The sequence below is a fragment of the Simochromis diagramma genome, unplaced genomic scaffold, assembly GCF_900408965.1.
Source record: "Simochromis diagramma unplaced genomic scaffold, fSimDia1.1 OVJJ01000208.1, whole genome shotgun sequence".
Taxonomy (NCBI): domain Eukaryota; kingdom Metazoa; phylum Chordata; class Actinopteri; order Cichliformes; family Cichlidae; genus Simochromis; species Simochromis diagramma.
Genome location: NW_024386789.1, coordinates 1,181,298 through 1,196,553, shown reverse-complemented (window position 1 = coordinate 1,196,553; position 15,256 = coordinate 1,181,298). Strand labels below are relative to the sequence as shown.

The 15,256-nt window shown below is 40.5% G+C and overlaps 1 protein-coding gene across 2 annotated transcripts; it reads right to left on the bottom strand.

The window, feature by feature from the left end:
* Positions 1-1,032: 1,032 nt before the first annotated feature.
* tom1l2 (target of myb1 like 2 membrane trafficking protein) lies at positions 1,033-15,246 on the bottom strand. Of its 2 annotated transcripts, XM_040023183.1 has the most exons (15): positions 15,118-15,246; positions 14,631-14,715; positions 13,819-13,897; positions 13,354-13,503; positions 11,916-12,050; positions 11,640-11,786; positions 10,713-10,829; positions 10,393-10,526; positions 10,172-10,223; positions 7,821-7,989; positions 6,309-6,435; positions 6,124-6,199; positions 5,295-5,354; positions 3,849-3,885; positions 1,033-3,746 (listed from the first exon to the last, which is right to left on the bottom strand). In XM_040023183.1, exons 1-15 carry the CDS (start codon positions 15,167-15,169, stop codon positions 3,598-3,600), a joined length of 1,569 nt encoding a protein of 522 aa, XP_039879117.1. In that variant the 5' UTR covers positions 15,170-15,246; the 3' UTR covers positions 1,033-3,597. The 2 variants fall into 2 exon arrangements, with proteins under 2 accessions (XP_039879117.1, XP_039879118.1); XM_040023184.1 differs by lacking the exon at positions 5,295-5,354.
* Positions 15,247-15,256: the final 10 nt, after the last annotated feature.

Sequence of the window (15,256 nt, the reverse complement as noted above, 5' to 3'; positions counted from 1 at the left end):
CAATATATTCTGAACCTAGAGTACACAGGTTGTTCATTATTTTGAATTTGTCCTCAAGATAAACTTTACACCACATCACTGCAGGGACCAGAGTTTAAAAAAAAAAAAAAAAAAAAAAAAAAGCAAAAGTGCTGCTGAGCTGACGGTCCAAGAGGACTAAAATAAAGCTGGCAAAATGACTGAGCTATCATATAACCATGTTTGTGATAGATTATTGTAACGTGCAGTGGAACTACAACATGCCACAGCACTGTGTCAGCACTTCCTGCAATTTATACGGCTAAACAGACCACCGTTTGCGTTTGTTTTCTTGGTAAGTGGACGTTTAGTGGTTTTGCCTGTGCCCTGACCTCATGTGTGCCATGAGGTTCCATGGTGCAGCCACCAGGGTGTGCTAGCTAACAGTCTGTGGAGATTTGAACGCCAGCTAAGTCCAAGAAAACTGGATCCTCAGTTCAGCTTTCCGACCCAGTGGCTGTACACACTCAGAGCCTCTGCAACGCATGTGGGGAAAAAAATGTAAGTGAATGTGGTATTTGGCATAATTAACTCTTAGCTTGTATTCGAAAGGTAGTCAAATACATAATCAAAGTAGTGACATGTCTCCACACAAAACAAATGACCATCTGAGACCAACACATGTATGTGCTACTGACAAAAATAACCGATTTACACCATATTAGAATATCTGTCTTCCACATTTTTTCAGTGAATTTGTCGTGAAGTGTAGCCAGAGGTCTCCAACACAAAAACATCCATTTGCCTCTGAGAGAAATCCACTGTTAGTTAGCCACTCACTGTAAAAATGCTACAAAGACGTCCCGTATATTTCAGTGTACTGTGTGACAGACACACCCTTATTTCTTGACCAGGAAATGCTCCAGTGACTGAAGCAGAATATGAGGGGCCATGTTTTGGGATGAGGGGATTCCCTATGAACAGCGGTAAAGCCCCATTAGTGTGGGGCCCATTGCACTCTAGGAAGAGATTGAGGTGCTGGATTTTCAGCAGACACAAAAACCACACAGCAGATCACACTGCTAATCTTTTATTAGAGATCATGCATAAGTCAAACAACACAAAGAGAAATGAGGCAACTGAGGAAAATTAGCAGTCGTACAGCACAGCCTCCATTATCGGCATTGCTTTTCGTATATTCCAGTGACTAAGAAACACGTTGTTCTTCTGCAAAGCAGGTCTGAGATGACTCTGGCAACGTTATCAGTACGCTGGGGTTCAGTTACAAATCACTGACAGAGCTCACGCTGAAAAAAACCAAACAGGAGAATAACATGTATTCATTGAGCTCACATTTGGAGCTTTCTTAGTTTAATTAAAAAAAAAAAAAAAAAAAAAAAAAAAAAAAAAAAAAAAAATTAACTGAGATTAAAATGTTTCAGCGTCACACAACAGACACATAACACTAAAACAAGGAGACAAAGGAGGGAGAAAGGAAGCTTCCCTTTCAAAATGTGCAATGATGATGCTTTGTTCAAAGTGTCCAAACTAAGTTACTTTGTGTCAGTTTCCCCCCCCACGTGCTGGTCAATACATAAAATCTATTCAATATGTATCCTTCATGAAACAAAATGAGACAAGTAGTGTAATTCTTTAACGGCTACAGACCAGTGATGAAACACCTCCATGTGTTTACCATCCTCCACTTCCAGCCGCCGAGGATATCCACATACCCAATAAACCCAATCATGACAAATTAAATACACAAGCCAGCAACAACGTATAAAACAAACCAAGAAAAAAAAAACAAAAAAACTTAACTACATAAACAGAAGCCAGAAACACTAAAACATACACAATTTCCCATCTCATCCCTTAACACAGCTCATTTCCCGTTTAAAATTTTCACAATAAAGTGATTTAAAATACTGATCTTTAAGAAAAAAAACAAAAAAAAAAAACAAAAACAAAGGAAAAGAAGTAGTGCTGAATAAATTATTCATATGCTCATTAATTAAATTAGGCTAAGATTCAGCTGATTTACAGTACGAGTTGAAACGCGGCCATCAAAGTGCACACTTGTTACGATTGTGTAAAATGTTGCATTTGTTATTGTCGAGAGCAAAAAGTCTAATTTGTAGCCTGACGTCTGCAGCGAGCTCATTTCTGAAAAAACAAATCACGCTTGAAAGGTCAGGCCTTTAAAGATGGCAGCGTTAAGAAATAAAAAGGAGAAATGCACAAAAATCATGTGCAAACTGCTTCTGTTTTTATTCTTTAGGACATCTGTGAATTTGGAAAAAAGAAAAAACCCTTGATTTTAAAAATTAATGAAACACAAGAACACAATTATTAGGACATTCTTCCTTCCACATTCCAAATGAGATCACAAACTTGGTCCTCTAAGCTCCAACTTAAAAAAATAAAATTAAAAACACATACAGCACAATCTTCCCTCAAAACGCAGTTAAAACCTACAGCGAGTAAAAACTCCTGAACGACAGCAAACGTCTCTTCAGCTCCGAGCGTGCACCTTGGACAGCACTCATCAGAAAACCACTCCCATCCACAACTCCATGACACTACCTTAAGAATCCATGAAAATTAAACTTTAGTTTACAAAACTATAGCAGCTTTCAGGCTAATGAATCTCAGCAAAATAATCTCAATAAATCTGTTGTGACCAGCAAATCACCGAAAAACTGCACGTACGTCTGTCACGGGGAATGAGAAGGCAAGGTAAGACTACACGTATCTGGGTACGGTGCGCCACGACGCCAATCCGCAAAAAACAACATCCCTTCTTAACCCTCGTCTCTTTTAGCTTTTGTAAATAATCACGTGTACAATTTTTGTCCCTTCTCTTGAAAAAGCTCAGCCCAATGAGGTACATCCCTACTGTCAAAGCAAGGGCAACATATATCCTTTTTCAAAAAACAAACAAAAAACTACATTAAATTACCATCTCTTACATACTTGTGTAAGCTAAAATATACACACACAACTAATAAACCCGACATTTGTCATTTACAGATATACAATTCAACTTAAGACAGACTTGCAAAGGGACCGATACAAACACCAAAACCAGAGCCTCGTAGGTATGATCAGTGCTTCTGCAATTAAGGGGGATAAGTCTGCAACAACATCCATAATGTTTCTGCAGCGGTTTCTTTAACAGTACAAACTTTGTCTTGAGTTGAGGGATTGGATAGGAAACGAATTCCTACTTATGACAAGGATTCTTTTTTTGCCCCCCCCTTTTTTTTTTTTTTATACAAATCTACATCTGCAGTCCACACCAGGCTGAAGGAGATAATTTACACCAAAGAGGGGTGGGGGGGGGGGACCTGCTGCCTCACCGTCTCTAACACTGCTCATCGAGTGGGATCCATCTCATTTTGGCGTATGAAAATAGGACATTTTCTTTTCCCTTTGCGTGAGAAATTAACGGAGAGCCTTAACATAATTCTACTGATTTCATGTGCAATTTCCTGTAGTGTGGGTCGAGTAGCGCTGCGATCAATCGTTAGCAGAGGTGGGTGTGATTCAGTGTCGGGTCGGTCTCTCCTAAGGTGAAGCTGCATAGCTGGTCGGGTCTAAGGCTGGAGGGGAAATCGGAGGTCAAAGCTGGGAGGTCTACGCGGCAAACAAAGTGTCCTCGGGTCTTTCTGGCTTTTTGCGGCTAGGGGTTCCTTGCACTGCTCCTGGGTTACCACTCGGGGGCGACGGTAGGCTGGGGACCCTCTCAACAGCTTTGGCTCTCTCCTCAAGGAACTTGTCAAATTCTGAGGGCAGAGACATAAAAAATTTTTTAAAAAAAAAAAATGTGTTCAAAATACAGCTGGGGGAGCTGGAAGTGTTAGAAGAGAAGAATCACAGTGTCGTACCTTCACTTGTGACGCCTTCCTCACCTTCATCTCCCTTCTGTTGAAAAAGGAAAACCCATCATGTCACGCTGTGACAAACATTACCCACTGCAAACCAAAAGCCAAATTATGACCCCTTTACCAATAATCTGATTCAAACCACATTAAGAAACAAACAAAACACAAAACCCCAAAACTGACTTACCCGTCAAATTTCACTCATAACAAGAGCCACTTACCCATCATTAGCACGGACCAAAGGTTGTGAAGGTAATATTAGAAGTTCTAATACACTCTCATTGCTCCCCAACCAAAACACTCGGCACACAATCTGATAAATTTGTGCAACATAAGCACAAATTTGCACAAAATAAGCACTAAAGTCTTGGAATGCATTATTACTCATTCTGGGTCACAAACACTCGCCCAGATTAGATAAATAAATAATATCGCTCTATAACAGCTCTGGCAGTTAAGATGTTTTGGCTAAAGCAGACCTATTCTGATGGATTGTCATATATAGCATAGCAAAAGTTTTTTAAATCATGAGGTTAACATACAAACAGGTCATCCTTGGAGCCAAATGCTCACGCTTCAGATTGCACTATAACAAATTCAGTTTTCCTCATATAGTCATCTGAAGCAAAGAAAAAGCTTTGAGCTCAGCACCCTCCAAACACCTGATGGGCCTGACAAACGTTTTCAACCGGCTAGACTCAAAGATTGTGGTTTTGTTTCCTCATCGTTGCCCAAACTTTAAATAATATTTGAATTGGGCATATACAACGTAGCTTAAATCACTGTTCAGGCAGTTAAACAGTATTGTTAGTGTGGCTATTTTAGCTTTCAAAACAGTTTGAGCTTATATCTAAGCAGCCTTTTATGTCACTAGTAAACCTTCAGTAAGGTGGAAAAGGCTCTGGGTTGACTGCAGTATGTTTATTACAGCATGACTTTTGCTTTAAAGATGAGAAACTGTTTTTATATCAGGTTTTTTTTCTGAACTGCCACACTGCCAGGTGATGGGCTCTCAGGGACAGTAGATGAACTAAGGAGATATCTGTAAGCCAGTCCAAGCTAAATAAGGATTTTGTGACTGTAACTAATGCAAAGCTACTTAAGTATAGTAACAATGCTGAAGAAAAGAAAATGCATAATAGGTCCACTTTAGCTCAAAATAAACAAAATGTTGCATACATTATTTGCATTCAAGACCTCATGCCATTTTGCCACAGTCTCCCATAATTATATCAGTCACCCCTCACACAACGCTGTTAGTAAAATTTCAGTGAACTAAATTAAAATGTGATTGATCAGTCAGGAAAACACCATCGAGTAAATGTGTTAATTTCAGGCTTCAAAAGCCAGTATGAAATTTTTAAAAAGGGATACGACAGAGTGAAAAAAGTAAAGAAGCAAGCATAAATGAACCAAAAAAAAAAAAAAAAAAAATCATGATGGGCTCACCACGTCAGTACTCAGCCACTCCTCTATGTCATCCATGACAGAGGACTGGCCTCCGACAACCTATGGGGGCAGCATCGAGACCGCCACAGGTGGCCAGAACAAAAACAGAAATGAAATCCCGCCCCAAACACAACAGAAAATGACTTAAGTGAACGTCAGTGGTAACTCAAATGCAGCTTAATACAGTTGTGAGAAAAACAAATGAATAAACCGAAATCAGTGTTTGTGATAAAGCTATGAGTGCGCAAGTCATACAAAAACAAATCTAAGTGCAGGTTAAGCTGGGAAGACAGAGCCATGCTGGTGAAAATGAATAAAGCAAGCCGCGGTGCAGAGACACCATGGCCAAAAAAAAACCCCATCATAAAATAAATAACAAAATAATAATAATAAAATCAAACTGGAAGCTCTATAGCATAGCTATTAATACAGCTAGCATAGCATTTCTTTCCTTTTTCTCAGAAGATGACAAAGCTGAAAACAACTTACAACTCTAGTTAGTACTGCATGAAACACAAGATCCATCTCCCTACGCACGGCTTGAAAAATTATTGATTTTATCAAAGAAATTAAGAAGACGATGCACAGCTCCAGTGTTCAAACCCTCTCTGTTAAGCTGTAAGATGTAAATAAACAAAGAAACTATATTTCTCAATTTATTTATTTTTTTAATCAAGGGATTAGTCGCATCCAGCAGCAACAGTGCAAGGATGAAAAAGCATGTCAGGGTCAGAAAGCGCACAAACACAAATATTCAGTATCAAAATTCTCCGACAGACTATGACAACACCGACTTTGAATTAAGACCCAAATTGTCACTGAGACTCACCCCTCCAGCAGCTGTCTGTAGAACATCCAGAGTGGGAGGAAGGCCTTCAGCGGCCTGGGTGTTTTCTGATGCAGTACTGAGACAAAACACATACAAGCAAATGTTATTTGCCCACTTTTAACAGAAATAAAAAGGAAGTAGGTTAAATGCCAAACTAAATTTGCCACTCCTCATTGGATTCTTACACCTTCTGTGGCTCTGACATGGTTCCGGTTCTGGTTTGAGCAAACACATCAAAGTCATCCTGGGCAGGTGGAGGCTTACAGCTGGACAGGGAGCTCAGAGTACTGCTCACACTGTCTGCTCCCATGTCTGGAAGAGACAAAACAAACAAACCACCTTAACATCAAGTTAACAAACTGCACAGAAGAGAATCAGACTTTACAAAAATAAAAGTAAAGAGAAAAAGGTTGTTTCTACTGAGATTCATTTTAAGAACAGTTTGGATCCAAACAATCGAGAACTAAAGTTATCTGTTGATTTATTTTTGACAGTCTTACATCAAACTAACTGTCTGTTCTGTGTGTGCATGTACCATCACATCAGACCACACAGACCCCTTTGTGCTATGGGAGAAATTAAGCTTTAGCTTGTATACACAGTAAAAGCTGCAGAAGATATAAAGGAGAAAGTTGCCTCTGTTTCGAGGCAGATAGGAGAGCAGAGTGTGTGGACTCAGCAGTGATGCCTTCAGTGACACCCACATGACTGAGTGGTGGCACTGACAGCAGCAGGTACAGGAAAACAACTGACAGTGAACAAGAGTTATATGGTACATTAGTGATAACTCGAATTTTGTGAGTTACTGAATTTCACTGTTAACGGCTCCATATTATAGTGGTTTACACAATGGGCTTTTCCTTGAATTACACTGTTAACATTGTGGTGAGCTACAAGTCTTTCCAGAGAGAGATTACTGAGACAGCTTGAAGTTCTCTGCACACACAATGAAGGGGAGCGTCACTCTCTGCACACCTACCTGAAGGAACCCTGGGTATGGTACCCACTGCACCCACAGTGTCACAACTTCACTAGGCCAACGTGAATTTAAATAAAGCACAACATGAGAAAAATAACTATATGGTAAATGGCCTGTATTTGTATAGCACTTTACACTACATTCAGTCATTCACACAAAGCTACACTGTAGCCACAGCTGCCCTGGGGCGCACTGACAGAGGCGAGGCTGCCGGACACTGGCGCCACCGGGCCCTCTGACCACCACCAGTTGGCAACGGGTGAAGTGTATTGCCCAAGGACACAACGACCGAGACTGTCCGAGCCGGGGCTCGAACCGGCAACCTTCTGATTACAAGGCGAACTGCCAGCTCTTGAGCCACGATCGCCCTTAGACTGATGTCTTTACCTGTTCTTTGCTCGGAGGCTGGCCTGTATTTGGTTGTGTAAATTATTACAAGAGAACCGGGAGTTTGTTAATCAACAGCACTTATCTGAAGAACAACATTAACTCTAACAGATCCAGACCCCCCCCCCCATACTTCAAGCTTTAGATGCTGAACCACCTACCAATCACTAACTTGGAAATTAAGTTTCTGAGTTTTGCTCCAATCCAAGCCCATATGACTACCTGACATGAATTCAGCAATATGTTCTGAACAGGTTTGTATTTGAATATACAGTGTAATGCTGTAGCTAAAAATGTAACTATTGACTGTTTCGAGGGATTTAGTGCATACCGAGACCAGCCAATCGGGAGGCCAGAGTAGCTGGGGAGGAGGGCCTTCCTGCAGGGGCTGTGACAGTGGGAGGCAAGCTGGTTGGGGCTGCATTTGGCATATTGCTCACCACAGCAGGGGAGCCTGGGCCGAGATCTATCAGGTTGTCTTCTGTAGCCTCACTGAGGACCTGGATGAAGGAGAAATGATGAAACAGTTTCAGGTAAAAATCAAAGGATTTATGATTTTTCGTATATGAGGAGCAAAATAATTTTTTTGGGGGGGGAGGCTATTAAAGGCAGGGTTATTCAGTACTTAGCTTTTTAGTTTAACAGAACAAATGTGGAGAAAAAAAAAACGAAAGTGTTTAGCTTCAGGAGAGCATGAAAAATGTCTGTGACTCTGGGCAGCAGCAAATCAACTCAATTTCTGCAAAACAGTTTCTTAAGGGGGTAAAACAATACAGTTTTATTCTAGAGAAATAGTTATGCTTCAATTCCACTTCATATAGGACAAATGCCAATCAGGCCATTTATCATGAACCTAGAGTGATGACAAACAACCCCCTTAAGAAGGCAGAAATACAGCGGGCAGGGAGGAGGGTAGACTGAATCTTTGGGCTCTGTGAAACTTTCTCTGTTAAGACCAATTTGCAGATCTCAAACCCTGACGGTCTGAGATGACGGAAAGCCAACATGACAGTGATTCTAGGGCATACATTCATTTAGGTGCCATCTTAAGCTCATGTCGCTGTCAGCCTGCCTCCAGGTTTCACATATCATTGGCTGTAGACTGAAAACATACCATATGGTTAAAAAGGTACCGCTGAATGCTGGCCCCATGTTCTTTAGTCATGTATTGAATGTCACAGTTGGGTGACTGATCATTTAAAGGGGGGGAGGTGACAATATTTTCATACTTGCCTGTTTCAGCTAGCCAAAGTAACAGAAGAACAGAAAAGAACAGAAAAGGAAGACACAGTGAATACCATTAACATGCCTGTGTATGGACAGACTGTAAAGGCATGATGGCTGTGGGAGATATATCATGCCTAAACGATCTGAAACCCACTAAGGTGGTGATACTTCTCCAACAGAAGATTCCCTTTTTTTTTTTTAAGCACAAAATATTACGTTATCAGATCTGTCAGTTAGTCACTGTAGTAGGATTTGCGTGGAAGTTAGAGGGTGTAATAAAGGTTTGGGATAAATCAGGATCCAGGAAATTCAAAAGGACTTTTTAACAACTTGATATTTCAAGTCACATCATGTGAAATTCTCCAGAAAACATAAACAAATCCAAATTCAATGATTTCTTCTATGCAGGAAATTTCCAGCTTTGGCAGTGGTTTACAGCCTCACACTGCTCTCATTTTGAATCCCATTGATTATAATTAATGAAAAATAAACTATTATTCTGTTTCACAATAGTGTTCTAACTCACTGTGCCCCAAAAATGCACCTTTACAACTGTTTGTGTCCCTCCTTAAAAGCCTAAACTCGCTCTATGTTTAATTCAGTTCATTTATAACGTCTATTAATTCACTTTGATATATTTTTAATGTTTTAACTGAACAAATCTATGATGTTTCTAAACGTAATGTGCAATCGTGTCAATACTTGCCCAACCCTACATTCTACTATAAGCAGGTCCAGTCATGTGATCGATGGCATATTAAGTTAAGGAAGCAGCAGAAAATAAATTTGCTATTTAAACAGTTTTTTGGGTTTTTTTGGGTTTTTTTACTGATAGGTTTGAAACACAGCAAGGCAGTAATTTATAGACACATGCAAGCTTTAAATAAACAACACACTGCTGTTAGAAATTGTTCTGGAACATACTGCTTTGCGTCTTGCAAAGCAATGACTGGGCTGCTTGTTTTATTGTAATGTGCAATGAATAAAATACAAGCAGCCCAGCTCCAGCGCAACAGCAATTAAATTTGCATTCTCTGCTGTATAATCATGGTCTTTGTTTCACTTACTCCGCAGAACTTAAATACAGCAGGTCTGCTTGAACTATAGTGTAGAAATGCAATCTGACACTCGAATGAGAACAGAAAATCTAAACTAAATATAAAAAGTCTTCAAAGATGTCTCTATATTTTACTGTGAAACCAACTGCATGTGTCTTTGTTGGGTTTCCATTTAATTAGGCATGTACATCTGGTAAACAGCTGACAGGTTTTGACATATAAAGACGGCACAGGAAAGCCTGACTGGTAATGTTAACATGCACATCCACACTGCAGACACTGAAAGGTGTGGATGTCCAAGAATGCACAAAATAAACAGTGCAAATTAGCTCAAAACATTCGGAGAGGAAATCCAGGAATTTTAAGTGTGATGCGATCACACTATGAGCTGACTCACCCCATTGTTTACACCCTGAGCTGAGGACCTTCCAGACCTGAACCTCTCATACCTAAAAGCAACAAAGAGATAGCATGAAAGGAAGGAACAAAACACCTGTAGTTTACCAAACTCAATTTGTGCTGAGAGGGTAAAAACAGGTTTGGCTACGTGCACGTTCTTGCACCCAAAGACAAGTTTACACCTGCATTTGCGCAACATGTTTGCCTGCGTTTTCTAACCTTTCATAGCGGAGGAAAATGTTGTTGAGGTCGTCATTGACATGCAGCAGCTCCTCCGTTACTGCCTCATTAGAAACACAGGAGATGAGCTCCACTATTCTCTGCTGCATAGCTCTACAAGTCCTGTTGAGCTCCTACACAAAACAAATGTACACAATACAAATGCTTACAAAAACACACGTATGCAAACGGATCCCAGTCTGCTTTTGAGTCACATTTGTACATGCCGGCCTAAAAAAATGTAATAAATAAAGTTTTTACATTTGTTAATTTACAGATACATTTTTATTTGTGTGTTATGTGAGTAAGTGGTGTCTTGCCTGTAGCAACTCGTAGTCTGAAGCATCCTCCTGTCCTGGCACCATTTCTGTCAGCATCTCTGACATCACTTTAGTGTTTCCACGAACAATGTCCAACTCACTGCGTAGCCGGGAAATCTACATGATAACAGTGCAAGTTCGCCTAAATGCTAGCACTTGGAAACTGGGTGATTTAAAAAAACAAAACAAAAAACTAAAAAAGTAAAGCATAAATTACCTTAAGTAAAAGTCAATTTTATATTATTTCCATACATTTTAATTTAAAACACAAGTATTACTGTGGTAGCGAGGAAAACCACCAGAGAATGATAATTGCGAAAGTATAAAGGTGTGTCCCCTTCAAGATCATCTCTTTGTGCACATTTGGACTGCTTTCTGCACTCTGCTTCCACTGTTCACTCTTGGGCTTTGAAAGCAAACACCAACCTCTGTTTCAAGAGTGAGTGGTTTTCATTTGAAGGGCAGCACACGTGCTTGTTTTTCTGACATTCATTAGATTGTAAACAGGGAATTCCTTGCATAGTAACCTTCAGCTGAAACAGGCTGAACAGCAATGATGGTGAACGTGCTTTCAAGTTGGGTGGGGGGACCTTTGGATACACACATACTCATGACTCATCACTCACCAGATATACCTCCATGTGATTGACAATCAAGTTTAAGGATGACCACTGCGACACAGTGGAGGAGCCCAGCAGAGGCTTAAAGTCAAAGGGACACAAAAGGACTTCTAGGAAGTAATCTATATTTATCACCTGCACTGAAACCAGTCCAGAGGTGCATAAGAAGATGACCTCGAAAACTGGAGGTGAGGCAATTCAAAATTACAGAAAGATCGTTAATTGGGCAGATTCTTGGAATCTTCATGGCGTACACTTGAGAGCGGATATTAAAAGGAAAAGGAATAGGATAGGATTACCACTGTACCTGTTCGGGTGTGGGATTAATGGCTCCGGAGGCATGAATGTTGGGGACTTGAGGGGTGGTGTAGACTGGTGGCACAGAGTGTTGTGTGGGCTGAGTAGTGCTGCTGTGCTTGTGTAAGGTAGAGTCACCCTCCGGAGCAGTAGCTGACTAGAAACAACAGAGAAGGTGATAACAAACATATCATTATGCAACATGTTACCTGGGAACGTAATCACACCAAATAGTTCTGGCAAAGAAACTTTAGCAAACTAGGCTGCCAAGCATGAGCTCTCCTACACGCTGGGGTGTATGTATAGGTGACAGCGTCTCCAGCTCTGACGTTGGGAACTCGATGCCTTTTCTCTTTAGCTCCTCGTAGATTTGAACCACACCCGTGAGGTCAGGACTGCTCCTGAATGCATCGGCCCACGCCTGGATAAAGATAACAGAGAGTAAAAAGAGTTAAAAGAAAAGAGAAATGAGCGTGACCGACTGAAAAAAAAAAAGAAATTTAAACAATGGATAAAAGGGAAGGCTGAAAAGGCAAACAAAGCAAATGATGCGCAGACAGTAAAAGGAGTCTGTTCTCTGATGATATTTGTTTGTCTTCCCTGAATACATTCGGCGAACAAACTACAAAGCGTTTGGCTTCGCTCTTACCAGAGGGTAAATTGGGCTCGAGCCATTACAACAGCTTAAATACAAGACAACACAACAGCCCGAAAGAAATGCAGGTTACCAAAATAATCATAGAGCTTTTGACTTTAAACTTGTAAAAGCTATGAAATGTCCACACTTGCCAACTTTTATCAACTCCAAAGTGCACACATTCATCCCTGAGAGATGAAACAGGTGGTTAGGGAGCTGCACCAGCATAACCACAGTCTGCTGCCCAGCTGGGTTTTACCTCTCTTACTAATGAAAATGTCAACAACACTCCAGCTGCTGCATGAAGGGAGTGTTACGCTATAAATGTTTCCCATGCATTTTTCCCAGTTGACCTTCAAGTCAAACTGGTTTCTCTGACTACTAAATAAATAAAAAAAATAATAAAAAAAAAATCATCAAGCTTCTCTCTCACAACTACTGTATGCTCGTGCTCCTCCTCCATGCTGTAAGCTGTGGTCATACAGCATCCCTGATGGCAATAACAGCAACACACACAAACCTTGCTGGGTTATCTGAGCTCTGACAGGTAACTAGAGCTGCTACTGGCTGAAGCCCTGGAGACAGTGTGCCTTACCCGAGACTGTGCCTGGGGATGAAAGACCACCTGGGCAGCCACCACAGTCGCAACAAAATCCACAAACCGACTGAGTCACAAATGATTAGGTCTCTCACAGTGACGTACATCGTTGCAGAAGCAAATATATTAAGGATGCGTGGTTTGTGAAATTTTGGGCCCTTATGATACAGATGTTTTAAATAATAATTTGATGCTCATTTAGTTTTCTTTAAGGGTTTCTACCACATAGCGTCTACATATATAACACAGCTGAGGTGAATCTCAATATTTGTTGGGAATTTACTAGGTCATCTTATTAAAATGCAATATTTAAACAAGGTTAAACATAATTTGGTCCTCCCCCATATATACACATGCTACTTTCCCTTTGTGCAGAGCTCCACATACACTGTGCACTCTCTCTGGAAGTTATATATTGTCATAAAAACAGGGGAAAAAAACAAATACACGAGAATGCAAATTTTGTGCATTCAGTTCTGCCGTGCTTACCTGAATCAGGGCGAGTACTTTATCTTGAACAATGGTAGGTGGGTTGTTCTTGGGAGAGATAATTTTAACAAGCACGCCATCAACGAAGTCTCTGCTAGTCACTAAAGCGTGGAAACGATGGCCACAGTTCTTCACGCACGTCTCCAGAACCTGACAGATGCACAGACGCCATCATTGAAATAGCTCCTCTTACAGAGAGGTTCAGAAGTTTTGGAGCCAAGATACAAAATGGACATAATGTGTTGGACTAAAAACTGCAAATGCAAATTATGTTATGCAATCAACTTAGTACTGATAAATGCAATCATAATACTTTTATTTATGTTACCGATAAATGCCAAAACAAAGCACCTTTGACCAATTCATTTGACTGTTATATAAGGAAAACTGATATTAACGTTATATGCTAATATATTATATAAAAAGCATACATTAGCTGCTCTCCTCCTGCTCATGTGAACTTACCGTTAAAGCCAGCATTACTTCCCTATAGTTCCGATTGCCATTTAGCCTTTTCTTCATTGCTCTAATGGCATCCTTTGGCCTGCATACACACATACAGACACAAGTCAAAACCCACATTAAACACACAAAAATACCACATTATAGCATGCCTGCCTGGTGTGCTTTTAAATGGACTACGAAAACATGTCCCACAGGGAAGGACACATGATTTCTAATAAGCTGATAAATTAAAGCTTTAGCTGCCATTTTCAGTGGCACTGACAAGATGTCAGATACTGTGACAAACATTAGAAAGTTGAATATCAGAAGCATGAGCCAATAATTCTTTGATGCTGTAGCTGTTCTGCTCTAAGAAGTAAATTATTAACTTTGTCTCTACTTCCAACAGAGCAAACACGCCTTGCATAAGTGGATGTGTTACACCCATTGCATTCCTCATAGACAAAAGACAAACAGACTTCTTATTACAGTACACTTCTGTAGGTTAGAGCCACCTAATCTTAAGTGCAATCCACTGATCAAACGTGGACTTCACACACCAGTTGCACACGTTCTGTACAAGGTTAATGAAGCACAGAGATAAGAAGTGAGGCCTCGCATAAATCTTCCTCATGCAGCCAGGGCTAGACTGGCTCACTTATGATTCGATGGTAGAGAAAAGGGGAAAAGATGAAGTACTTGATCGTGTTTGCAGCACTCCACAATGTAAAAATCACAGGCCGGTAAAACGGTAAAACCAAACCAGTGCACAGTTTAAACAGAATTTAATCAACACCTATGCGGTTATTCATTGATTTTCACAAGGTACTCACCCATCCTCTGTTTCATTGATGATGTCACATATTTCCATGTTGAGAGTCCAGTCTTCACTTTGTAGGGATCCATCAGTGGCTCTCTCTAAAACACACATGTACTTACATAAGGAAATCATCTTAATAACGTCTTAAAAACTGCGCCCCGAATATATGACGATGGCTGTTGGCTAGCTGTTAGCTAACTTAGCTGCTTGTCATTATTACAGATGCACACGTAAACGGCTTGTGCGACACAGGTAATGGCGTAATGGCACAAAGCACACATTAAATTTGTTAACGAGAGAGCTTACACAGTGACAGCAAATGTTGTAATAGTTAGCTAGGCGGCTAACGGTGGCTTTCCAGCTGTAGAGAACTCATTCAGGGACATTAGCATGCTAAAGGTAGCTAACCCGTAAATGACTATTACATAAAATAGACACCTCTCTAAGATATACACATACATCTCTCCACAATGTCCTCCCCTAAATAATTATTTGCGTACCAATGCAATGTCCCACTGGCGTAGTGTAAGGATTTCCCAAAATGAACTCCATCTTGCCCGACAACAAACAAGTCAGTCCATGGGTTGATAACGATGATACTTGAGGAAACGTCCAGCAAGTCCCGCCTACGCATCAACG